Here is a 25,972-nt window from a genome sequence, read left to right on the forward strand (position 1 = left end):
CGGAGGAGTGAGTTGTGTCCGTTCTCAGCTGCATTCCCCAGATGCTTGCGGAAAGCCCTGGGCTCCCCATCGCAGGCTGCTGGGCTTGTTTGCACAAGGTGCGTTTTTCTGCTCTATTCCCAGGAAAGACACTTTTCCCCCCCGTTTCCATCTCCCCATGGTGGCTGAGTGAGCGGGGAATTTCACAAGGGCGTCGAGCCATCACCAACCCAAGCCCGCAAGCCCAGGCAGCGCCGGGATGAGGGTGATGGCTCCAGCCTGGCTGTGGTTGCAAATATTCACGGCTGCTCCTGCCAGAGCCCATCTCCCCTGTGGCCCTGCTACCCGGCTTGGCCACGGGCTCACGCCAAGATCGATGAAAGCCCGCGTTGTCCGCCGTAGCGCAGGCGTCGGCAGGATCCAGATAGGCTGCGGCACCTCGTTCCACCTCCCCATCCAGCACCGTGCAGCCGAGCCCCTGCCCAAAACCCCTCGCCTCACATTTGGGTGCCAGCTCCAGGGGTGCATCGTCCAACGAGACGACGCCGGGAAGCCCCCCGCGTGGCACTCCATCACCCGGGCGATGCTGGCCGGCATCTCCTTCCCCTCCACCTCTACCAAGACTCATCACAAGCCCCGAAAAAAGGAAGGAGGGGAATAATTTTGGAGGGCAAACTGGGCTTCCAGGGAAAGGAAGGGCTGAGTCTGCCATCCCGCATAATCTGGGCATCCCTTGGCTATTTATGCCTCGGCTTTTTCATATCCAACACGTCCCCCCCCGGGGTTCCTTTCCTTATTGCTCTTTAATAGCCCTGCTCAGGAAGCGTGGAGGCTTGACAGCCTGGTTAATGAGTACCGAAGCCACCGACCCCTTCGGTTGAGACCCGGTGCCGTGGGGAGACCCTGTCCCCAAAAATTCAGCCGCTCACTGAGGGCTCCGGCAGGTCCCAGCCTCCAGCCGGGTCAATCCAGCTGTTGGCCGGTGCATGAGCATCCCACCCTGTAAATCCCACTTTTGGGGTTATTGGAAGCCCCCCCCCCCAGCACCCTATTCAATCCAGATGTTCGCCCATGATTCCAAGCCAGATGTTTGCATTGCAGCCCCCCTCCATGCAGCTGTCGGCCCCCCAGTCCAGCTGTTTCTCCCCCTACCCCTGTCTCAATCCAGATGTGACCCTTCCCCAGCCCCCGCCGGAGCCGCCCGCAGGTGCCGGGGCCGGAGCGGGGCGGAGCGGGGCGGCCCCGGGGCGGAGCGGAACCGGCGGCGGACGGTAGCGGGGCGGCCCCGGGCGCTGAACGCTGCTTCTGCCCCGGCTCATCCCGCTGCCGGTAAGTGTCGCGTACGGGAGGGACGGGACCAACCGAACCGAAGCAGGATGGGACCCGAGAGGGTCAAACTGAACCGGGTAGGATGGGGCTGGACCGGGCAGGATGAGACCCGACAGGGTCACAGGGAACCGGAGCAGGATGGGACCCAAGAGGGTCACACTGAACCGGGCAGGATGGGGCTGGACCCGGCAGGATGGGACCCACTGAACCGGGCAGGATGGGACCCGAGAGGGTCACACTGAACCGGGCAGGATGGGGCTGGACCCGGCAGGATGGGACCCGAGAGGGTCACACTGAACCGGGCAGGATGGGGCTGGACCCGACAGGATGGGACCTGAGAGGGTCACAGGGAACCGGGCAGGATGGGACCCGAGAGGGTCACACTGAACCGGGCAGGATGAGACCCGAGAGAGTCACACTGAGCCGGACGGAATGGGGCTGGACCGGGAAGGATTGGACCCAAGAGGGTCACATCGAACTGGATGGGACCCAGCAGGGTCACACTGATCCGGGCAGGATTGGACCTGGGTAGGTCAGACCACACCGGGCAGGATGGGACCCGACAGGGTCACACTGATCCGGGCAGGATGGGACCTGGGTAGGTCAAACCGAACCGAACAGGATCAGACCTGAGCCAGTCAGACCACACCAGGTAGGATGGGGCCAGACTGGGCAGGATGGGACCCAAGTGGGTGAGACTGAATCAAGCAGGATTGGACCCAAGCAGATCAGATCGAACCGGGCAGGATGAGGCAGAACTGGAGAGCAGGGGGGGCAGATCCAGAGAGCGTCAGAGCTTTGGCTGGGCTTTGGGGTGGTCTCAAAGCCACCCCAAATGGTAGCTGCTGGACTTTGCTTTTCGGGAGGTTTAGCAGCTTTTCCTGTGGAGCAGAACTTAAAAACACACCAGGATTCCCACGTCAGGGCTGGTGTGAAGCTCAACGGGGTGGGTTCGCCCCGGTCACTCTGCTGTCACGGCCTGGGGTGCGCCCAGGATGCGCCTGCATCTCCCAGGGCATCCATAGGGATCAGCCCCGTCCTAGAGGTGGTGTCGCGTGTGGAATGTCCTCAAATCCGCTCGGGGGACCTGATCTTCCCTGGCATCTCTGCTGCGGGTGTGAGGAGCCTGGCCTCCGCCTTTATGGCTCTATATGTGCCTATATGTTTGTGTGCGTATGTGTATGGGTTTATATAAGCCCGGCCAGAGCCTCAGCGCTGCCAGCTGAGACCAGGCCAACTCATTGCACCTTCCCTGTCCCCAACATCTCCCATTTCCAGCAGGAAAATGCTGCCCGGATTGCTCAGAGCATCCCTGAGATGTTTATTTTAGAGCTGGGGCACCAAAGCGTGGGGAGGTGAAGGGAGTCACCCGAGGACAGAGTACATCAGTGGCAGAGCTGAAGGGACTGTCCCCGCGTCCTGTCCCCACGGGTCCACGTCAAGCACCTGAAAATGCTGCTCCGCCCCAATTTGGCCACACCATTACACCTTCAGGCTTGGTCTCCAACCACCCTGGGATAGGTGGGACACGTCCACGGGCACCTGAAGATGTTTTGGGACCAGCCAGGAGGTGTTTGGGAACGGGGATATTGTGGCTTCGGCCAAGCGAAACGTGGGGCAGGAGCATCCTCCCTTCATCCCCTTTGAAATCTGCTGAGCTGGAGCTTTCGCTTCCACCTCCACCATCCCAGCTCTCCCACCAAGCCACCGAGCTATCCCCACCGTGGTGTCCTCCCAGGGTAGGACAAACCAAGGAGGCAGGTTTCCAAGGAAGGAAGCCATCCCCCGTATCCTATTCAAGGACAGCAGCAGCCCAAATCTTTTCCCACTGTAGCAAGCTTGCAGAACCCCCCTTCATATTAATATCATATTAATATCAGGGTGTTAATTAAAGCTAATTTCACTGGAGAAGGGCTTGCAGGAGATGGTTTGAGAGCAAAGGGGTTGGAGGGAGGCAAAGCCACACCAGCACGTGCTGGAGGAAGCTTGCGGCCACTGGTAAGCGGAACCGGCGATTATTTTTGATCTCTTCCCCGTCTCGCTGCAGAGCAGACTCACTTCTCTTTAACCCTGTTCCTCCTTTGCAGACATCCTATACCCACGGGATAAGGGTGACCCCATCCTACAGAGCACCCCAATACCATGGGCACCTGTTTTCCTCCTCTGCAAGTCTCATTTTGTGAGGGGTTTCTCCTGGTGCCCATCACTGCGGTGTCGGGGCACCCGCTTTCCCCCCCGCCCCGTCTCCTTTCGCGATGGGTTTTGCCTGGTGCCCATCACCGTGGTTTCAGGGTACCAGGATCCCATGGATCTTTCAGGTGAAGCTAAGCACGGAGGGTGCCCACCCCAACACCCCAAGGACTGGCAGGGATTCCTTTTTAGGGTGAAAAAAGGGACTTTTTGGATAATCCGCCAGGCCAGATCATGACCCGGGACATACCACAGGCACAGCAACAGGAGGAGGTCAAGTGTCTTGATGTGGTTTCGTTAACTGGAAAGAGCGGCGATTTATCGGCGACGGCAGGCTGTGATTGCGACGTTACGGGCGGTTGCAGGCAGTGGGTACGGTTGGGGTGAGGATTCTCCGGTATCTAATAGAGAGGTTGTGCTCTCCGCATCTGACGGCTGGGTTTTTCCTGGGATGGGCAGGGATTTTTCCTCCTCTCCTCCGACTTTCCCAGCCCAGCAGTGGGGTTCAGTGTGCTGTTCCCCTCTTGCAAAGAGGTATTTGTTGCTCATTTGCTTTTTTTGGGGAGGGGTCCCTTGGTTTTTGGTTTTTTTTTTTTTGTTCGTCATAGTTTTGGCTCAGCTTTGGCTGCGGCTGCCCTGTGCCACCGATGGCCTGTGTAGCCTTGGGCATGTCCCTTAGCAGTCCCCCACCCTCCCCCCCCATGAACACCCCTTTGAGGTGTATTTTGGGGAGAAAATCTGCAAAAATGGGTCATGAGCTGCACCAGTTCATTCCAAACTCGGTGCCTGTGCCTCAGTTTCCCTTGGGTGGCCGCAGCAACAGGGGACTGGACAACAGCAGCAATGTCCTCCTCTTCCTCAGTGCCACCACCCCGGGTGTCCTCCCTGTCCCCAGCATCCACCCCCGATGCCCACACTTGGGAGGAGCTAAAAATGGGGGAAAAGACCCAAAAATTCATGGCCTGGTCACACAGTTGGTGGCCTCATCTTGGCATCCCCGAGCCGGGTCTGGGGCGCGTCCCCTGCCCCAGTGGCATTTGCCAGCTCCGGATGTCCCTTGGTGTCCTGGTACGGCTCTTTTGGGGGTGCATGGGGGGGTGTGTCTGTGCACACGTGTAGGGCGTGTACATGGGAGCGTGCACACGCGTGTCCGTGTGTGCATAGGAGGTCTGCGTGTGCGCACAGGGGGCCGATGTAGGTGTGTAGGGGATGGCGATGTACGCACGCGGTGTGGAGCCGTGATGGAGGTGGTGGTGCGGGCTGTGCCGTGCCGTGCCGTACCATGCGGAGCAGTACCCACCCTGCCGTGCCGTGCCACGCAATGCCCACGGTGCCGTGCCGTGCAGCGCGGTCTCACCCTGCCGTGCCGTGCCATGCAATGCCCACGGTGCCGTGCCGTGCAGCGCGGTCTCGGCCTGCCCAGGTTTCTGTTCCCCTTCGCTCCAAGATGCTTCCGTTGAGGGGAAAGGGGAAGCATTGCTCAATGGGGTGAACGCAGCACCCCAGGGCCACAGACGTGCGCGGGTGCTGGGCAGAGCAGTGGGTCCCAGCACCCTGTGGCACCCCCTGGCACCCTGTGACCCCCCAGCAGGTAAGACACATTCCCAGTTCCCCCCAGGACCCCTCTTGCCAGGCACCTTGTCCCCGATGTCAGGGCGGTGTTCCCGCCAGCACACGTGGGACAGCAGAGGCTCCCGTGGGTGCCCAGGGTGGGGGCTCGGTGGGTGCTGCCCCAGCCTTGGGTGCCGGGGGAGTTTTGGGGGGGTCCTAGGGGCTGGGCCAGTTCACAGCCCTGGGGCACTTATTGCTTTGGAGGTGGCAGAGGTGGGTGCTGGGACTGCCTGGAGCTGGGTGACAATGGGGCGCAGTGGGGTGCCAGAGGGACCCAGTGGGGTGCAGGGGGCTCATCAGGGTGCAGGGAGCTCAGCAGGGTGCGGGGAGGGGGTAGGAGGGAAATGCAGCAGCAGGGAGAGCAGGAGGGGACTGATCTACAAGCCCAGAGCACCCCCAAAACTAGGGGAACCTTGTGTGTGTCCCCAATACACCCCCAAACCTGACCCCCATGGCCAGCCTGTGCTCTGGGGCTGGTAAATCCCCAAAGACTCAAAATGGGGCCACCGCAGTGGTACGAGCTAACGGGGTGGCCCCTGGGCTTGTGCGTGTCCCCCTGGTCCCCTCTGCCCCACGTACCTGCCCGGAGCTCGGCCACCCCCTCCCTGCCTCAGTTTCCCTTCCCAACCGGCTTGGGGACACTGGCCACCCCATTTCCAGGCAAGATCATCCCCACGAGGTGTCAGGGCTCCCACCGGGACATGCAGGGTGAAGCAGGTGCTGGGCCCATGCCGTCGGCCAGGGTTGCAGCCGCGTCTGCCAGGAACGGAGGAAGCGAGAGGAGGAAGGAGAAGCAGCTCGGCCCACGCCTCCGAGCTGCTGCAACCTGGGAGCGTGTAGCACCCACGGGTGACATGGCGAGGGATTGGGCTAAGTGACGTGGCTGGGGTCAGGGAGGTCTCTTTGTGCTGTGGGAGCGCGTCTTTCACACCGGTCTCAGCCTCTGAGGAAGGCAGGTGGCCTCTTCTCCAGCACAGAGCAGCCCAGAGGCCGCGTGGATGGGCTCTTTTAGCCCACGAGACTAAAAACCTCCAGGACCAGAGCATCGCCAGTCCCGATTCCCAGATGAAAGTAACCATGAAACATCTGTATGTCCTGCTGGGCTCGGTGCAGGTGTCATCTCCCAAACCTCAGGGCACCCAGCCTGCTCGAGTGACTGGCCGTAGGGTTTTGGCACCCCCTGCAGAGGAGCAGGACGCCATGCCGGCAGCTAACGGCACGCTGTGCCGCAATTTCCTCTTTGGCACTGGGATGAGGGCGGTTTGGCCTTGTGCAAACCTTTCTGTGGGTGCAAGTGCCAGGGAAAGTGGAGCTGAGATGGTGATGGTCATGGCCACCACACTGTCCTGTATGCCACCACCCTGTATGGTCCCACTGTCTCCACCTTCACCTTCCTGATGGACCCCTAAATCCATCATCATGGTTCAGAATCACAGAATCCCAGGCTGGTTTGGGTTGGAAGGGACCTCAAAGCCCATCTAGGTCCAACCCCCTGCCATGGGCAGGGACACCCTCCATTAGCCCAGCTTGCCCAAAGCCCCATCCAACCTGGCCTTCAACACTGCCAGGGAGCCAGGGGCAGCCACAGCTTCTCGGGGCACCCTGTGCCAGGGCCTCAGCACCCTCACAGGGAAGGATTTCTGCCTCCCATCCCATCTCCATCTCCCCTCCTGCAGCTTCAGGCCATTCCCCTTGGCCTGTCCCTCCCTGCCCTTGGCACCAGCCCCTCTCCAGCTTTCCTGGAGGCCCTGGAGGGACTGGAAGGGGCTCTAAGGTCTCCCCGCAGCCTTCTCTTCTCCAGGCTGAACCAGCCCAACTCTCTCAGCCTGAGGTCTCCATAGCAGAGGTGCTCCAGCCCTCCCATCATCTCCGTGGCCTCCTCTGGACTCGCTCCAACAGCTCCATGTCCTTCTTGTGCTGGGGACCCCCGAGCTGGACGCAGCACTGCAGGGGGTTCTCACCGGAGCGGAGCAGAGGGGCAGAATCCCCTCCCTCGACCTGCTGGTCACGTTCCTGGTGGTGCAGCCCAGGACACGGGTGGCTTTCTGGGCCGTGAATGCACATTGCTGGGTCACGTCCAGCTTTTCACCCACCAGTACCCCCACCCCAAGTCCTTCCCAGCAGGGCTCCTCTCAATCCCTTCATCTCCCAGCCTGTATTGATAGTGAGGGTTGCCCTGACCCAGAAGGATGGGGCTATGAGGTCGCACACACTGGTTCAGGTTCATCTTGCTAGGGTGGATGTGACACCATGTGGCTGAGTCACCAACCGTCCCCTTTGTCATTCGCAGGCGCTGCTGAGGTGCCACACCAGCAGAGAGGACATCAACAGGGAGGACCACTACCATGGCCAACTTGACGGCCCCCATGGGGGCCGGGAGGAACTCATGCACCTTCCACGAGGAGTTCAAGCAGGTCCTGTTGCCCCTGGTCTACTCGGTGGTGTTCACAGTGGGGTTGCCCTTGAACGCCGTGGTCATTGCACAGATCTGGGTGGCCCGTAAGGCGCTCAGCCGCAGCATGATCTATATGCTGAACCTGGCCATGGCTGACCTGCTCTACGTCTGCTCCCTCCCACTCCTCATCTACAACTACACCCAGAAGGATTATTGGCCTTTTGGGGACTTCACCTGCAAATTCGTCCGCTTCCAGTTCTACACCAACCTTCACGGCAGCATCCTCTTCCTCACCTGCATCAGTGTCCAGCGGTATCTGGGCATCTGCCACCCCTTGGCCTCATGGCACAAGAAGAAGGGGAAGAAGCTGACGTGGCTGGTGTGTGCCGCAGTGTGGTTCATCGTCATCGCTCAGTGCCTGCCCACCTTTGTCTTCGCTTCCACCGGCACCCAGAGGAACCGTACTGTCTGCTATGACCTTAGCCCACCGGATCGGTCCGCTGCCTACTTTCCCTACGGCATCACCCTCACCGTCACTGGCTTCCTGCTGCCCTTCGTGGCAATCCTCGCCTGCTACTGCAACATGGCCCGAATCTTATGTCAGAAGGACGAGATGATCGGCTTGGCAGTGCACAAGAAGAAGGGCAAAGCCGTGCGTATGATCATCATCGTGGTCATCGTCTTCTCCATCAGCTTTTTCCCCTTCCATCTCACCAAGACCATCTACCTGATCGTCCGCTCCTCACCCAGCCTGCCCTGCCCAGCTCTCCAGGCGTTTGCCATCGCCTACAAGTGCACACGTCCCTTCGCCAGCATGAACAGCGTCCTCGACCCCATCCTCTTCTACTTCACTCAACGCAAATTTCGCGAGAGCACCCGTTACCTCCTCGACAAGATGAACTCCAAGTGGCGGCATGACCATTGTGTTACCTATGGCTCCTAGGTGAGGACAAGGGTCACCTCGGTGTCACTGGGATGGGGCATGGAGCAATTTTGGCTTTAAGCTCCACGGAGCAGAGATGGCTTCAGGTGGGGAGGTGCTGGAAGACAAGAGGACAGCATCTCCCAAGATTTCAGCACTTTCATCCCATCTCCAGCCTGCAGCTGGTATTAACCCCATCTCTGCACAGATCCAGTGTCCTCCGTCTGGTTCAGTTGCACAGTTTGAGCAGCTTAGCATCGTGTTTCCTTGGTGGTCAAGCCACCGATGCAATAAACCACTGGTGGGACCATGGAGAACATGGTGGGACCATGGAGGACACGGTCCCTGGCTCAGGACAAGCTGCTGGGGGGAAATTTCTCCCCCTTCTCATTTAAAGATTCCCTGATGGGGCCACACAAAGGCTGAGGAGGATTTATTTCAGCTCATACCTGTCTGAGGAACATGGGGCTGTGTGTTTCTCCAGCTGAAGATCAGTGTCGTGGACGGTTTTTTTTGGGTAATACTGGGACATTCCTATCCCCCAGGCCGCAGAATGGGGTCACACCAGTAAGAGACAGGGGCCCACTGGTGCTGCAAAATGGTGGGAGAGCATCCCCAGCCAGACTGGGAACTGAGAAGGGGGACATAAGGGCAACTGGGACACCCATGCTGGATTTCCCACCCAAGCAATGACCACGGGCTGGGTTAGGCACAAGCCAGCGATGTTGTCACCTGCCTGGGGACCTTCAGCATCATCTGGGTCCAGCTCCCTGCTTAGCTCAGCACCCCAAATCTGGGCCATCCCAGCATCCTCAGCATCCTGCTGTCACCTCCAGGATCCACCAAAACCAGAGCTGGCACACCTGGACACAATGCCTGGAGTTGGGACACCCATGCCACCGAGCCAGTCGGTGTCCTCAGCCATGTCACTGCGTGTCCCATCGTTGGCTTGGCCACCACCACGTTGGGTGGGGGCTTGAGCTTTGCTCCCCACAGCCTCCGGTGGGATGCTGCTTCCTCCCAGCCAGGAGGGATTGGCTTACATGGCGCAGGGTGGATGTGCCACTAATCGCTCTGGGAGTCTTCTTTAACGTATAGGATGTATAGAATAAACCTCCCCCTCCTTTTTCAGATGGATATGTACAGATATATACACCCACTATATATACGTACATATAATACATGGTTTGTAGCCCAGCACAGGCTACGTGGCACCATATGTATCTATACAGTGTATGTATGTATCTACGGGGATAACTGTTTCGCTGCATCTCTCACAGGTTGTCTGTGCATAATAATCACGTCTAAGTTGACTTAAGCAATTTCCTTCAAATCTCCAGAGGTGAGCATCCCTCCTGAATTCAGCCAAGCGCGCGACTTCATCCCGACTTACTCCCTGCAATCACACGGCATCTTCCTTGGGTACCTGACCACCCAAGGACCTCGCCAGCACCCAGGGCTGGTGGTCCCAACACGGCTCCTTGCTGTCGTGAGGATGAGGAGAGTGCCCAGGGTGGTCATCAGCCCTTGGATGATGCTCAAAGGTCTCAGCATGGCGGTGGGCTGGAATGGAGAGGGATCCTGCAAAGGTGTTAGCTCAAACTGCCTGGTTTTGCAGGAGTGGTGGCCATGTCCTGGTGGGAAGGACCATGCATGGTTCCAACAGCTTTGGGGTGGAGCACAGAAAGTGATGGAAGAGGCAGCACCAGCCCCAGGGTTTCCCTTGGCCAAAGCTCATCCATGCCAAAATCTCCTCCAATGTACTTCTGGGGTCCCGCAATAGAAGAGCAAAATTCTGGGGGGCTGCAAGAGCGGTGGCTAGTGGGACAATCCCAGCCTGGTGTCCCCAACTCTTCCCAGACCAAAGCAAGGTGACAGGGCAGGAGACATCGGGCCACGCCATCTGGACCCAGGAGAGGGCGCAAAATATTCAGATTTGGAGAAATCCAGCTGGGTCTGTGGGTGCCCACCAGGCTCCAGGGAGGGATGGAGGAGCCCTGCTCTGTCACCTCACCCTGCGCCTGGATAGCAGCCATGGGATGAGGTGGCCGGCCAAAATTTAACCACAATAAAGCTTTCAGAGAAAAAAAAAAAAAAGCAAAAAAAAAAAAAAAGCAGGTCCCAAAAAGGCCGGTGGTGGCTGCAGGGACAGCGTGGGCTCAGGCGGTGACATCCAGTGGCCCCAGGCCACCCTGATGAGGTCCCTGAACGTGGAATCACAAATTTTGGGTGTTTTCAAGGTTAGAAGGCACATGGAGCTCACTAATTTTTGCACTTTGGGTCGTCCATGTCCTGCCCAGGCTTGGGGTCCTGTCAGCAGTTCCCTTGGTACCACCAGGCCTAGAAGCCAGGGTGACGGGCACAACGGGGCACCTTAGAGATGGGGTACTTCAAAACATCTCCTTCGCTTGTGAGATGCTCAACACCAGCAGCCTGAGGACCAGCTGGTGATGAACTGTGTGGCTCTTCCCAAAATCCCATCCTGAACGCCAGGTGACTGCGGGGACATCATGGAGACATCGTCCTTACGGCCAGGAGACACCCAGCCCTGGAGGGATCGGAGGAGGAGGGCGGAGGGAGGGAAGGGAGAGCTGGGGAAGGAATACCTGCTGGGGCAGTGCGTCTCACGGCATCGCCGGAGGCGCTTTTTAAGTCCTGAAAAATGCATTTATGGGGGGGGGTTAGATTTTTTTTTAAATCACCACCAGGTTTTTTCATGCCCCTGGGACAGAGACAGCAATGTCTTTTACGTGGCCAGGACACCTCTCCAGCCCCATCCACCCTGCCAAGGCCCCCCAGGTCACTCATCAACCAACCCCCGGCCATCTTCATTTCTCACATCGCCAGCAATAAATCCGTTGTCTTGGGGAAAAGGAGGTTATGGGCTGCAAATAGCAAGCGCTGACAAGCGATGCTAAAAAACAACGAGAAAGTCTGTTCGTGGGGCGGCGCGTTGCTGGAGCTCTTCGCAAGTTGGGAACAAGGTGTTCTGCCTTCCCCGAGATGAGTTGCAAAGCTGGGGCTGGAGAAATCCACAGCAAAGGGAAGGATCTCTTGCTGGCATCCAGGTTTTTTGCTTACTTATCCTGTTTTCCCCTTAAAAAAAAAAAAAAAAAAAAAAAAAAAAAAAGTTGGGAGGAGATGGAGGGGAAGGGATGAGGGATGTGGAGGGGGGGATGAAGGATGCGGGGGGGGGTGAAGGATGCAGGGGGGGGGGTGAAGGATGCGGGGGGGGTGAAGGATGCAGGGGGGGGTGAAGGATGCAGGGGGGGGGTGAAGGATGCGGGGGGGGGGATGAAGGATGCGGGGGGGGATGCAGGGTGCTCCTGGTTGTCCGGGGAGTGGGAGGGCAGCTCTGCAACAGCCTTCCTCTTCCCCCCCCCCCAAAAAAAAAAAACCAAAAAAAAAAAAGAAAAATTAAATAAATAAATAAAAAGGCAAAATCTCCAACCATCCCCCTCTGCGGGAGGAAACCACGCCTCCGGGGAGGAAAGTTTATTTGAATGCAACAAATAAAAAAGCAGGGGGTGAGGGAGGAGGAAAAGCCAAAAAAAAAAAAAAAAAAAAAAAAGGGAGAGAGAAAACAAAGCGGGAGGGATGAAGCCCGCTGGCAGCCCGGAGGAGGAGCGGGGCCGGGCGGTGCCTGCGGCGGGGCCGGGGCCGGGGCGCGGCGGCGGCGGGGCCGGGGGGCGGGCGGAGGCGGCGGTGGCGGGGGGGGGCAGACAATGGCGGAGGGGGGCAGCGGTCGGGGGGTAGCGGCGGGTCGGTGGCTCCTGCCCGCCTCCTCCCCGCCTTCCTCCTCCTCCTCCTCCTCCTCCTCCTCCTCCTTCTTCTTCTTCCCGGGTAGGAAAGTTTCAGCGTCGATCGCGGAGCAACAACCGGGCCGGGCTTTTGGCAGCCTGGCCCCGTCGGTACGGCAGCTTTCGCTTCGTTTTACCGAGCCGGAGCCAACGGGCCCGGTTCATGCCGGGGCTCAGCTACCGTCCCCGGCTCCACCGCCGCCACCGCCGCCGTCGTCGTCGCCGCCGGGCCCGGGGTTAAACGCGGAGCCGCCGCGTTGGCCCAGCGTCCCGGCGATGCGGAAACTCTTCGGGGAAAGCTGCCGGCAACCTCCGGGGGGAACCGGGAATGGGAACGGGAATGGGACCGGGATGGGGAACGGGAGCGGGGCTGGGAGCGGGGCTGGGAGCGGGAGCGGTCGGGGAGCTCCCCCGCCGCCTCCACCCCGCAGCCGCGTCCCGCACCCGGCTCTCCGTTCTCCCCGCGGAGCTCCGCCGGAGCCCGGCCCGCATTCCTGGCATAACTCGACTCGACCGCAACCACCCTCCTCCTCCCCATCACCCCGCTCCAACGGGGAGGATGAAGCGGCGACATCCCGTTCCCCCCGCGCTTCATCGGGCAGCGAAGGCGAAGGGCAAACTGGTGCCCACCGTCACCGCGCCGCCCGGAAGAAGAAGAAGGAGAGCGGTGGTTGGGAGAGCCCGGCGGATGGCGGCGACGCCGAGGCCGAAGGCTGCGGGAGGGTGGTCCCCCGTCATCCGTTGCCCGTGGTGGCCCGTGTCTCCAAGGTGAACATCCTGCCCTTCGGCAGCCCCGGCGGGTCGCGGAGCAGCAGTCGTTATTCCAGCACGGAGACGCTGAAGGAAGAGGAACAGTTTGGGATCTGTTGGCCCAACCAAGGACGGACTCTCCAGGCGGGTTACGGCGTCTATCGATCACCCAGTTTCGGGACGAGCGATGGACTGCCGTGGGGACAGCCGGTGGTCCGTGTCCGTCCCAAGCTTCCGCAGGGCACGGCCAAGGTGAAACCAGACTTCGGGAGCGAGAGCCTGAACCAGCCCGCGCCAGAAGGGGAGCAGGCCAAACACCGCAAGTCCTTGTCCAACCCCGACATTGCCACCGAGACCCTGACGCTCCTCAGCTTCCTCAAATCGGACCTCTCAGAGCTGAAGGTGAAGAAGAAAGGGGTGAGGATCGGCCTTGACGCTGGCTCTGACGGCTGCTCCAGCATTGCCAACCCTTCCCCGGGCAGCCACAGTGCCACTCAGCCCCCCAACCGCTGGGCGCCGGGCGAGCGGCCAACGCTTAAGGACCTGACGGCCACTTTGCGTCGCGCCAAGTCCTTCACCTGCTCTGAAAAATCGGGGACGCGGCGGCTGTTCCTACAGAGCAGCATGAAGCAGAGCTCCTCCGAGCTTCTCCTGGCCACCGCCGACAGCCAGGACCGGGTGGCTTCGGTTGAGGGACAGCAGGGAGATGAGGATGCTCTCCCCATGGTCATCCAGGACCAGTACATCCAGGAGGCAAGGCAGGTCTTTGAGAAGATCAGCAGGATGGGTTCCCAGCAGGACTATGGCTTCGTGGCCGAGCAGAAGGACAGTGGAGGTGTGGAGGGTGCTGAGGTGGTGACACCGACAGGGACGACAGACGTGATACTTCGGGGACAGGTGGAGAGCACGCGGTGTTTGAAAGAAGCGGAGTCGGAGGAGAACCTTGCTCGCAGGAAATCTGTGGAGGAGCTGTCGGGTCATGAGTCGAGTGTGACGGATGAGGGCATCGTCACAGAGCTGGAGCCGACAGGGATGCCTTTCCAAGACCTGCATGAAGCCGTGGATGCCTGGACACTGCCCAATGCTGGGCCGGCAGCCGGTGACACCGAAACACCGCTGCCTGCTCACCCAGCAGTGGCAGCTGAAGACCTTCCAGCTGGCAAATCTGAGACACCGAGCACCCCCGGCAGCTTGCGGCGCCGCCGTAAGTTCCCCTTGGTGGGTGGCAATGGGATGGAGGGTGGCAGTGAGGGTGGCACCGAGCCCTACCGCTCCCTGAGCGACCCCATGCCTCACCGGAGATGCTCCATGGCGGAGGAGGTGAAGAATTTCTCCGTCGACAGCAACCTCCTGGGCTCGCTGAGCACCAAGGCAGGCATCCCCCAACCTGCCGCCATTGCGGGCAGTGCAGGCAGCGCAGGCAGCGACCTGTCACTTGGCAGCGATGGGCCACGGGACTACAGCAGCCTCATCCGAACCATTGTCAGCCAGCCCGGCGCCATGGCTAAGCTCATAGATGAGAAGGGCAATGGCAAGACCATCAAGAAGAAGTCGTTGAGTGACCCCAGCCGACGCGGTGAGCTGCCGGCTGGCGCCTTCGAAGGTCCCGGTGAGGCCATCAGCGAGCTGGAGCCCAGCATCCCACCATCCAGCAGCGAGCCCATCCTCTCGGCGCAACCAGCAGCGCCGGGCACCGGCCGCGGCTATGGCTTTGACCCCAAGTTGGCTGATGTGTTGTCCCCTCGCATTGCCCGACGCAGTTCCAAGAAGCGCTCCAACCGCACGGCTCACCACGAAAACCAACCGCCGCCGGCGCCTGCTGTCCTCTCCAAGAGCCGCCCGGCCACCAAGCACATCCGTCACACCAGCGAGCCCACCACCTTCGTCCCCATCACCGTCCCCGAGCCGCTTGTCCCCTCCAGCCACCACAGCCACCTCCCTACGCCAGCTGCTGGCCGCTCACCTGGCAAATCTTTCCCGACCCTTCAACCTCCTTCACTGGAGGATGTCACCAAACGGTACATGCTGGCCCTCAACTCAGGTGACGCGTCCCCCGGTCCCGGGGATGGACCCTGCTCTCCGCCCGCTGCCCCACCGCCCCGGCTGCCCCGGTGCCCACGACCGCCCGACGAACACGGCCCCAGGACCAAGCCACAGGTGGTAAGTGCCCATCCATCCTAAAAACATCTTCGTTTCACGGGGTACGTGACCCCTCCAAAGTGTTGGTGGCCTTGAGGGTTCCTTGCGTGTCCCTCGCTGGGGACAAATTCCCATCCGTGAATGCGCTGCTGGATGGCCAAGAGCCTTCCCAGCCCTTTCTGGCAGTCCCAAGGGGATGAGCTCTTGCTTGTAGGAGCGACCTCCCCAATAAAAAGGTGATTTTTGGGGTGGGAAGAAGCAGTTTTCAGGTTAAATAGCACCGAATTTTGGTGGGAGGTGGTTTTATAGATACATGTATATATTATACGCTATATTTATATATAGCATCTCCTGGCAATGTTTTATAAGGCCCGGGTAAATGGGTGTGCTCTTGGCTGGCCCTGAGATGCTGAACCAAGAATTGCCTTTTCCTTGGCGGGAAGAGCTTAAATGGTCCTTTTGCTTGGAATTCCCCATGTCATACCCCTTATCGAGCAAATCGGCATTTTCCTTCCCAAAAAAATCACCATCCTTCCACCTGGGACCATGGGTTTTGCCATGCCAGCAGCATGGGAAGAAGGGGGAATAATATTCTTGTGCATGCACTGAATATTTTATCGATGGGTAAAGTTATATCTTCTCCGCGGAAGAGTTACTGCTGCTCGGGGGATGCAAAGGCGATTTGCTCACCCCGAAGCACGGTTGCGTGCTTTGGGGTCTTTCCTGGGGTGGGTTTTCGGCATTGCCGGCCCCTCGGCTGTTGTTTGAAGGTAGACTTGAGTTCCCATTGCTCCGGGTGTTTGTGCTGGGAAGCTCTTGGAAGCGCCACCTCCTCCTGCGGCACAGCAGCGCCGGCACCCACGGGGCTTTTAATAGCTCTGGGCGAAGCCCAGAAATACCCATTCCCGCAGGGGATGAGCCAAAAGCTCGCGGGAACAGGGCTGGCAGGGCTCTCTTGCCCTGCTTTGATGCCGATTTAAGAGGACGGGCCGGACGGTTCCCTTCCAACAGCCGCTGGCAGCCAAGCGTGAAGTCCCCGGGGCTGAGCCCGGCAGTGTAACCCTTGCTGGCCAGGGCAGAGCTGCGTGGAGCAGGGGTGTTCGTCTTTGCACGCTCCTGAAATCCAGATCCCTGCTGCATCATTCCCCCAAGATCTTCTCTTGGGGTCAGGCACCCCCGGAACATCGTCCCCCAAGATATTCTCCTGGGGTCCGGCATCCCTACAGCGTTATTCCCTGAAGATATTATTTTGGGGTCCAGAATCCCTGCAGCATTATTCCCTCCAAGATGTTCTCCTGGGATACGGCATCCCTGCAACATCCTGCCCCCAGGATAGTCTTGTGGGATCCAGCATCCTTGCAGCATCTTTCCCTTAGGATGTTCTCTTGGGGTTGGGTATCCCTGCAGCATCATCCCCCCAAGATGTTCTCCTGGGCCGAGCATCCCTGCGGCATTATTCCCCCCAGATATTCTCCTGGGGGGCTTCACCCCCCCCCCATCCAGCTCTTTCTCCAGTTGTTGTCCCCATTGCCGGACAACAGCCGTTGGCTGAGAACGGGGAGCTCCTTGCTCCTGCATAAAAGATCCTTGGAAATAATTTTGGGTGAATTTTGCAGCATTTTTGCCCAACGTACCAGTTTAGAGCAAGGCTCTCGTCCTCTCCGATCTCGGGGTGAAAAGTGCTATTGAAGCATCAAGCGTTATAATTAAGCGGGGTGACGAGGAACCTCCCGGGGCCACAGCTGGCAGCACCTTGAGGACATCGACAGGTCCCCAAGGTGAGGCAGCGCACCTGGCGGCATTTCTTTACGAAGAAATGTCTCTTACTCAGTGATGAAAATGTTAAGTTTATATCGTATGTGGTTTATAGTAATAATTTATAAAGAGATATTTCTTATTCAGGCAGCTCCCTGCTGTGCCCCAGGGACCGTCACCGGTATCAGGGATGCTCTGCTAACCCCGCACCCCGATACACCCCCCCCAACCTTAGTCACTTCGGCACCATTTTGGGTGGATTTTTTACCAATTCCAGCACTGGGGTCTGGCAACTGGGAACCCAGTTTGGCCGAGCATCACCTTAGGGACATTGGGCCACCCCGTGGGGCTGGACCCCGGGGATGCTGCTCCTCACCTTGCTTGAACCCGCTGGCCTCAGCAAAGAGGGTGCGAATTTTCCCTTTTAAGGGCAACTCTGCGGCTGTATCTTCAAATCTCTCCCCTGCCTTTAAATTTCTTTGTGCTGGAGCCATAACATAACTGAAACCAGGATTTTTTTTTTTTTTTAATTATTTTTTTTTTTATTTCTCTTTTTTGATTTATTATATAGCGGAGCTGGGATGTTTTCTTTCAGATGGCACCAGCCTGGGCTGGGGGGGGGAGGCGGAGGGGGACCGAGCCCTGCAAGGGAGTTGCTTTAATTATAGGCGAGAGCATCAAGGACCGGATATAACTTGGCACCGGGACGGCTGGCTGGGAGCGGAGATTTACGTGTTCCCTAACCGACAGCAAAGAAATAAGCTTTTTTTTTATTATTACTTTTTTTTTTTTTTCCCCCACCTCTCTAAGTCAATGGAAAAGGCCGGCGTCGCAAGGTCGGTCGTCTGCTTGGGGAAATGATCATCACTGCTTGGGGATTTTGGGGCATCGGAGCATCCGTCCTGCATCACGGTGATGGTCCGTCTGTCCTGATGTCTGTCTCCAGCTAACGATGCCGGGAAGGGATTAATAATGGGCTCTGGCAAGTGTGGCGATGTTCCCTCAAAATCTTCTTTCCCGAGATATATCTTCCTCCCCCAAGATATTCTCTTGGGGTCGGATATCCCTGCAGCATCCTTCCCCCAAGATACTCTCCTGGAGTCCAGCATCCCTGTGACATCATTCCCCCAAGATGTTCTTTTGGAGTTCAGCATCCCTGCAGCATCATTCCCCCCCCCCCCCCGCTCCAGGAGATTTTCCCAGCCCCCACGGTTTGGGGGTGGCTTTGGCAGAGGTGAGCGCTGCCGTACCGGCTGTTTGCTGGGTTTGGCCGCCCGGCGGGTCCCGGCTGGGAGAGGTAACGTGCTGTTCTCCCTCGGCAGCAGGACTGTTTGTCCTGGGCGTTTTCCAGCGATCCTCCGTGGGGCTGGAGCCGGCCAAGCTGTCCTGGGTGCAGAAGAGCTCCTTTACCCTGCGTCGGATGCCGGGCACGAGGCTTTTAATTCCCCAGGAGCCGTTAGCAGCACGTCCCGCTCCGGCGCACGGCGTGGGGGCCGCAGGAAGAAAGGATGCTTTCAAGAAAGCAAGAAAAAAAAAAACCCCAAAAAACCTCAAGACAGAGAAGTTTTTCTGCCTCCAGCATCCCGTGAGCCTCCGGGGTGGGCAGCACACGCGTGCGCACCCATGCACACACGCGTGCAACAGCCCAGCACCGAGCAAGGGTGTGTTTGGGGTGCATTTGGGGTCTGTTTGGGGTTTGTTTGGGGTGCATTTGGGGTCCATTTGCTGCTTGGTGAAGGTACGAGCGGGATGCCAGGCTGGCAACCCCTTGCATCTTTCTTTTCCCTGTGGCCAAATCCAGCACGGGATGGAAAATTAGGTATGTTCGCTGCCATGCTCTGTTTGTTGACTTAGCAGCAGTCGGATTAAACAGGAAAATATTGATTTAAATATAGCACCTCGCGGGAGCGGAGGAGTCGTGGGAACGTGGCCCCCGGCACCCCGGCCGCTGCCTTCCCCACCTGCGGCTCCTCGAGCAGGGTGGTCGCACCCCGAAAAAGCCATCGGGGATGGAGGGGGATCCCTGGAGGGAAACGTCAGGGTCACGTTCCCAAGGACGCTTGCATAAACCCCCCTCTACCCCTCCCGAGCATCCTCCCTTTGAGCTCGCCCTGGCCTGGCTCATCCTCCAGAAGTTTGTCCTCGCTTTGAGGCCAGCTCAAGGGCCAGACCCGTGCACCGGCCATATATTCCATGGCCAAAGTTTGGCACCTTTGGACCTATTTATCCCTCCGTTCCCTTTCCGTAAATCTCCATAGAAACCAGGTTTCGGGCCGCGGCTTGGAGTTTTCTCGCGTTTCGGCATTACTGGCAATCTATAATTAAAGCCGTTGCGGGGTGGGGGGGGGAGGATGGGGATGGGTTAATCCTGGCTTTCCTCTCCGTGTGCCTGCGCCGATGGTTTGTCCGGTTTTTGGCCCTTCCCCAGCTCCGCCGTGCTCAGCGAAACGCTGGGGCGGGGGGGAAACTGAGGCACGCGGGCAGCCCCTGCTGCCCTTCGGAGGGAGGTTGGAGGTGGGATGGGGCGAGGAGCAGTTGGTTGGTATCGGGGGGGGGGGGCCTCCGCGGGCGATGCTTCCAATCAACGGCACGGACCGATGCCAGCACCGCCGGCACGGGGCCGAGCACCGTGGCTGGTGGGGCGGGGGGGGGGGGCGGTGGACCAACCGAAACCCCCTTCGTTCTGCCCACCTTTGCCCCTTCCCCGCTGCCGGGGTCTTGACTAGCTGTGGGTGATGCAGAGGACGTGTCCGGCGTCACCCAGAGCCACCCCCCCTTCTCCTTGTCCCCCGTCCCTGCTGCCTGCCCCCGCGCGCAGCACAGCCCCGTTGCTTCCACCTTATTTGCGCCCCGACGTTTGTAGGGAAAGCAGCTTCATCAGGCGCTCGCTTTAATTAAAAGCATCTCATTAATTAGGCAGTGAATTCCAACAGAGGGGCTGGATGAGCTGGGGTACACATCATTTGAGCCCAAACACCCCAGGGTAGCACCCCATGTGCGGTGAGGTGATGGCAACGGGGCAGGATCTGGCCCCGGAGCGAGAGGGTTAGCGCTGGGCTGAGCTCGGGGTTGGGGGCTGGCCTTGGCCCGCGGCCGCCTGACCCAAAGGTCGGGTTCTTGGCAGGAGACCAGGGCCGCAGCGAGGGTGGGAGGCTGGGACGGGTTCGGCGTGAACTCCGCTTCCAGCCCACGGAGAGACCCACGGCCCTGTGCAGGTGCCGGGGTGCACGTGCAGGGTTGTACGGAGAGGTCCTTGGTGCAGGGGTGCACGTGCAGGGGTGTACGGAGAGGTCCTTGGTGCAGGGGTGCACGTGCAGGGGTGTACGGAGAGGTCCTTGGTGCAGGGGTGCACGTGCAGGGGTGTACGGAGAGGTCCCTGGTGCCGGGGTGCACGTGCAGGAGGTCCCCGGTTGCAGAGGAGCACGTGCAGGGGTGCAAGGGGAGGTCCCTGGTACTGGGGTGCCCATGCAAAGGTGCACGGGGAGGACACTGGTGCAGGGGTGCAGGTGCAGGGGTGCACGGGGAGGTCCCTGGTGCAGGGGTGTCCGTGCAGGGGTGCACAGGGAGATCCAGGGTGCTGCTGTCCACGTGCATCCTCGTACAGGGAAATCCCCGGTGCTGGTGTGTACGTGCATCTCTGCACAGGGAGGGCTGCAGTGCTGGGGTGCACAGGGAGGTCCTTGGTGCAGGGTTACTCGTGCAAGGGTGCATAGGAAGGTACCTGGTGCTGGGGTGCACGTGCAGGGGTGCGTGGAGAGGTCCCTGGTTGCAGGGGCGCACGTGCAGGGGTGCACAGGGGGATGCCTTGTGCTGGGGTGCACGTGCAGGAGCCCAGAGAGATATCTCTGATGCCGGTGTGCACATGCAGTTGCACGGGGAGATTCCGGTGCTGGTGTGCAAGCGTGCACAAGGGTGCAAGGGTGCACAAGGAGATCAGTTGTGCCACTTTGCACGTGCAGAGGTGCATAGGGAGATCCCCGGTGCTGTTTGCACAGGCAGGGGTGCCGAGGGAGATCAGCAGTGCCGGCGTGCGTCCTTGCACGGGGAGATCTCGGGTGCTGGGGTGCACGTGCAGGGGTGCGGGGATAGATTCGGGGTGCTCTGTGTGCAGGAACGCACAAGAGACATCCGTGCTTCTGGTGCACGCACCCAGTGGTGCACCATCGCCGTGTGCAACAGTGCACGGGCCGCTCTGCATTTCTGGGCAGCCTGCCCGCACCCTGCCTGCAAGCGTGCAACAGGGCTGCCGTGCAAAATCGCACGCCTCCGAAGCTTCTGCTTGGAGGAGGTGGCCTCCATCTCCGATCTGCTCTTGCAGGGGAAGCAGCAGGTCGGCGTCTCTGAGATGTGAGAGGTTGGTACCCTCCTGCCCAACTCAGCTGGGATGGAGGCTCAAAGCTTCCCGGGTCTTCCTACTGCGGCGTTGGTCCATCCTTGCCGGGTTTATGGGATTTAGAGCCTTTCCCAGGGATATTTGTGAAGCGGGAGGTTTCCCGCGGATGCTGATCCCTGTGTGATGGGAGGGACCAGAGAGGTGACGTTCCGAGGTCTCCGCTTGTTGTCACTTTGTTGCTGAGCTCCAACACCTGTCTGGTGCAGGCAGGTCCCGATGGGGCAGTTCCCGCAGCTTCGGAGCTGCAGCAGGGACATGTCCTAAATTGAGGGTGGAGAAAGTGATGCCGTCACATGAAGGGAAGATGCAGCAGGGCAGCACTGGGGTTAGATCTGTGCAGAGTTTCTTCCCCTTCTCCCAGGGCTTTCCCCTCAAAAGTGGGGGAAGATCCTTCCTTCTTTCCTTCTTTCCTTCCTTCCTTCCTTCCTTCCTTCCTTCCTTCCTTCCTTCCTTCCTTCCTTCCTTCCTTCCTTCCTTCCTTCCTTCCTTCCTCACATCTCTAGCCACCCATCTCCATCCATCCATCCATCCATCCATCCATCCATCCATCTCCACCTATCTCCATCCATCTAGCTCCATTCTTATATACATCTCTATCTACCCATCTCCGACCACCCATCTCCATCCATCTTCATCCACCCATCTCCATCCATCTCCACCCATCCATCTCCATCCACCCATCGATCCATCCATTCATCCATTCATCCATCTCCATCCATCCATCCATCCGTCTCCACCTAGCTCCATCCATCTAGCTCCATCCATATATACATGTCTGTCTACCCATCTCTGACCACCCATCCATCCATCTCCATCCACCCATCTCCATCCATCTCCACCCATCCATCTCCATCCACTCATCCATCCACCTATCTCCACCTATCCAGCCATCCATCTAATCCCATCTCCATCCAGCTCCATCCACCCATCCAGCCATCCATCAAATCCCATCTCCATTCATCTCCATCCACCCATCCAGCCATCCCCCTCCACCTATCTCCATCACCCATCCCCACCACCCATCCAAAACAACAAGCCCCACTAGCCATACAGGCATGATTTTCAGAGCAGGCATGGTCCATCTTCCAGGACATCTCCTCTTGAAGACATCAAGCCCAGCTTGCACAGACAGAACCCACTAAACCAAATATATTGTGATTTCCACCATGGTGTTTCCAGGCCAGGATGTGTCCAGAAGAGAAAAATCAGCCACTTCCACCCCCTCTCCCTCAACGTGGCTCTTTTTAAAGCTCTGATGGTTGGTCCCGGTGGGGCTGTTTCTCTGGGCTCCCTTGGTTTCCATGGAGAGGATGGGTGAGGAATTTCAAAGGGAATGGCTCCAGTAAATGAACTCTTCTCTAAAAATAGCATGTTTGCTTTTGGGTCTTTGGGAACTGCAGCCCGGCCAATGGGAGGGAGAACGAAAATCAGCATCTGGGTAAAAATATTCCAGTAACTTGCTCTTTGTACAAACTCCCATTGGAGCTGCTCGGCTTCCGGGGGACGGGGTGCTGGTCCCAGCCTGCCCAGTCCCTGCCCGCACTGGTACCAGTTGCTCCATGACCACTGTTCCTGGTTGCAGATGGGGGTTGTCCCCAAGTTGTGTGTCCCCCTGTGCCTTAGATAAATTATTTTAAGTCGAATTCCTTTAATTTGAGGGATGGAGGGGTTGATGGCAGGAATGCGTTGTGTGATCCTCATGTCCTACAACGTCCCAGAGCCCCTGGGCATGTCCCATTTTGGGAACCAGGGGATGGCCACCACCGCCTTCCACTCCACCAGTGACATCCAAGACACCAACAAACCCCACTAGGATGTATCTGCATGGATGTGCTGGGGGAAGGACATCTGTGGTGGTGTCCACCAGGTTTCCTCTGGAGAATCCACCATCCCAACCTGAGGATGGCCACCACCACATCCCCTCCAGAGAAGCCACCATCCTGATGGGGGGACAGCCATGACCAGGTCCCTCCTGGAGGAATCACCATCCCAATGAGGGGAAAGCCACCACCAGGTCTCCCCTGGAGAAGTCACCATCCCGATGTGAGGACAGCCACCACGATGTCCCCTCTGGAGAAGCCACCATCCTGACATAGGGATCGCCACCACCAAGCCCCCTCTGGAGGGATCACTATACCAACATGGGGACGGCCACCAGGTCCTCTCTGGAGAAGCCACCTTTGCAACAGGGGGGGTGGCCACCACCAGGTCCCCTCTAGAGGAGCCACCATCCCAATGTGGGGACCTCGGCATCTCCACATGATTCCTGGGCCTGGAGAAGGTTTCCTTGGCTGTGCCGTGGAGTTGCTATTTGTGACTGCCCATTCCTGAGCCCTACAGTACTCTCCAAAAAAAACAAGAAGGGAGTTGTTTGCATGGGAAGATTGGCATCTCCAAGCCCAGGATATGGTTTCCTGCTTTTTTTAGCTGGAGTAGCAGCAGACTCGTCGGCCTGCCCTGATTTGGCATCCTTCTTCTTGCTTTTTTTTTTTTTTTTTTTGGAAGGGTTTCATCCTGACCCCTCAGCAGAAACGCCATCGATAGCAGTAGGGGATCACTTTTGGTCCTTTTTTTCTTTTTTCTGGTTGCCCAAAACCCTGGTGAGATGGGATGTAGATGGCTCAGAGCCTCAGTAAGCGGAGAGGGGACTCGTCCCTTGGTCGTCCGAACCCAGAGCAGGTCAGTAGATGCCGAAACACCCTTTTTTCACTCCCCCGCTCCCCGGGGTGCCGCTGTGACAATGACATGGCAGGGAAGGCGTCACCTCTCGCCTCGCCGTGATGTGACGTGGGATGTGGGCGTTCCTGGAGATGTCTGTGCCCCTCCGCCCTCCCCCACTGGCTCCCTGCCACCCCGGTTACAACCGTGCTGGGTGAGGGGACCCACCGAGCGTGGGGTGCTGCGGGGCTGGGTGTCTGTGAGGCACGGGTGATGCTGGGGATGGAGGTCGGCGTGGGCACAAAGGAGGTCTTCTCCTGGTGGTTGCACCCAGGCTGCTGCCAAGGGGATGGATCCAGGCAGGGGTGGGGGGGGAAGGGCTGGGGCAGGGGCACGGCACGGGCTGTTCAGGGCTCCTGGCTCCTCTATGTCCATCATCTTCTGGGTGCCCATGGACTCCTGGGCACCTGTTGGATCCTGGATGCCCATCAGCTCCTGGGTGCCCATCAGCTCCTGGATGCTTGTGGATTTGTGGGTGTCCATGGACTCCTGGTACCTGTTGCATCCTGGGAATCCATCAACTTCTGCATCCCCATGCATTCTGGGTGCCTATTGGTTTCTGGGTACCCGTGGACTCCTGGTACCGGTTGGTTCCTGGGTGCCTGTCAGCTCCTGGGCGTCTGTCAGCTCCCAGTTGTGTGTGGATTTGTGGATGTCTGTGGACTCCTGGGTATCTTTGGATGCTGGCCATCCATCAGTTCTTGGGTGCCCGTGGACTCTGGATGCCTATAAGCTCCTGGGTGTCTTTTGTCTCCTGAGTGTCCATCAGCTCCCTTGTGCTTGTTGATTCATGGGTGCCCATGGTCTCCTGGTACCTATTGGATTCTGGGCATCTGTCACTCCTGGGTGCCCGTGGGATGTCCATTGGCTTCTGGGTGCCCACAGACTACTGGTTGCCTTTTGGCTCTTGGGTGCCCATAGGTTCCTGGTGCCCATTGGCTGCTGGGTGTCCATCAGCTCCTGATGCCCGTTGGCTCCTGCTGCCCATCGGCTCCTGGATACCATCAGCTCCTGATGCCCCACAGTTGCTGGGTGCCCTTTGGCTCTTGGGTGCCCTTTGGCTCTTGGGTGCCCATCAGTTCTTGGATGCCCTTTGGTTCTCGGGTGCCCATTGGTTCCTGGTGCCCATCAGCTCCTGGGTGCCCATCAGCTCCTGATGCCCAAGGCTCCTGGGTGCCCATCAGCTCCTGGGTGCCAAACTGGCTCCCTCCTGGCTACTCCAAGTTTGCTTGGACCCCCCCTTGCCTGGATCTGTGCCCCAGGCCACCATGCACCCAGGGCACCTCCTACCCACACATGTACAGGACCAGCACCCAGCCGTGATGCCAAGGGGTGCCACCACGGGTACCCTTCTCCTCCCTGGCTTCCTTCTCCCCCAGTAGCTATTGCTTTTGGGGTGCTGCGGGAGGCGGGGTGCGCTTTGTGCCGGCAGCGGAGGATGCTGGTGGGGGATCCAGGGATGCTGGCGAGTCGGGGGGGTGACGGTACCCCCTGCCCGGTGGGTGCGGGGCCGAGTGTGCCAGGAGACGGCGGAGAAGGAGGGGGGGGGGGGGGGGGGGGGGGGGGCACGGAAAGCGCAGCTGACCTCAGCATCTGGAAAGCCGCGCTCTTGGGCCGCGGCCTGCGTGCCGAAAACCGGAGGCAAAAAAAACCTTCCATATTTGGTGAAAGCTGCTCTAGGGCTCAGGAAAGGCTGAGGGGCCGGCAAGCCCCCCGCCGCGCCCCGGACCACGGCGACACGAGTTTTGCAAGGGCTCTGCAAACGCGCCCGAGCATGGATGGTAGTGTGGGGTGGGGAGTAAATTGGGGTGAGCATCGTGGATCGGCAGGGAGGGGAGCACGGGGAAGGGGCACCCATGGGGTGCCTGCTGTGGGTAGCGGAGGAGGGAGGATGCCCTGAGATGCGCCAGCATGACCGTGAGCCTCGTATTTTGGGGGGGGGGGGGGAACCCCTCGCACCCCGGCACCAGCGATGTAAACCCTGATTTCAA

General features: G+C 59.1%; 2 protein-coding genes across 3 annotated transcripts in view; both read left to right on the plus strand.

The window, feature by feature from the left end:
* The first annotated feature begins 1,189 nt into the window (after window positions 1-1,189).
* Window positions 1,190-9,791, plus strand: P2RY6 (pyrimidinergic receptor P2Y6). Of its 2 annotated transcripts, none has more exons than XM_075742616.1 (2): window positions 1,190-1,308; window positions 7,400-9,791. In XM_075742616.1, exon 2 carries the CDS (start codon window positions 7,455-7,457, stop codon window positions 8,445-8,447), a length of 993 nt encoding a protein of 330 aa, XP_075598731.1. In that variant the 5' UTR covers window positions 1,190-1,308; window positions 7,400-7,454; the 3' UTR covers window positions 8,448-9,791. The 2 variants fall into 2 exon arrangements, with proteins under 2 accessions (XP_075598731.1, XP_075598732.1); XM_075742617.1 differs by lacking the exon at window positions 1,190-1,308 and adding an exon at window positions 5,025-5,089.
* Window positions 9,792-12,136: 2,345 nt separating this feature from the next.
* Window positions 12,137-25,972, plus strand: part of ARHGEF17 (Rho guanine nucleotide exchange factor 17) — a 37,304-nt gene continuing 23,468 nt past the window's right edge. The window contains exon 1 of the mRNA XM_075742623.1: window positions 12,137-15,136. Within this exon, the coding sequence (XP_075598738.1) occupies window positions 12,152-15,136 (2,985 nt within the window). The 5' untranslated portion in view covers window positions 12,137-12,151. The remainder of the gene's footprint in view (window positions 15,137-25,972) is intronic.

This window comes from Balearica regulorum, chromosome 1, assembly GCF_011004875.1.
Source record: "Balearica regulorum gibbericeps isolate bBalReg1 chromosome 1, bBalReg1.pri, whole genome shotgun sequence".
In the NCBI taxonomy this organism is placed as follows: domain Eukaryota; kingdom Metazoa; phylum Chordata; class Aves; order Gruiformes; family Gruidae; genus Balearica; species Balearica regulorum.

Coding starts and splice junctions, on each gene's coding strand:
- P2RY6 (XM_075742616.1), top strand. CDS start 7,455: ATGGCCAACTTGACGGCCCCCATGGGGGCCGGGAGGAACTCATGCACC.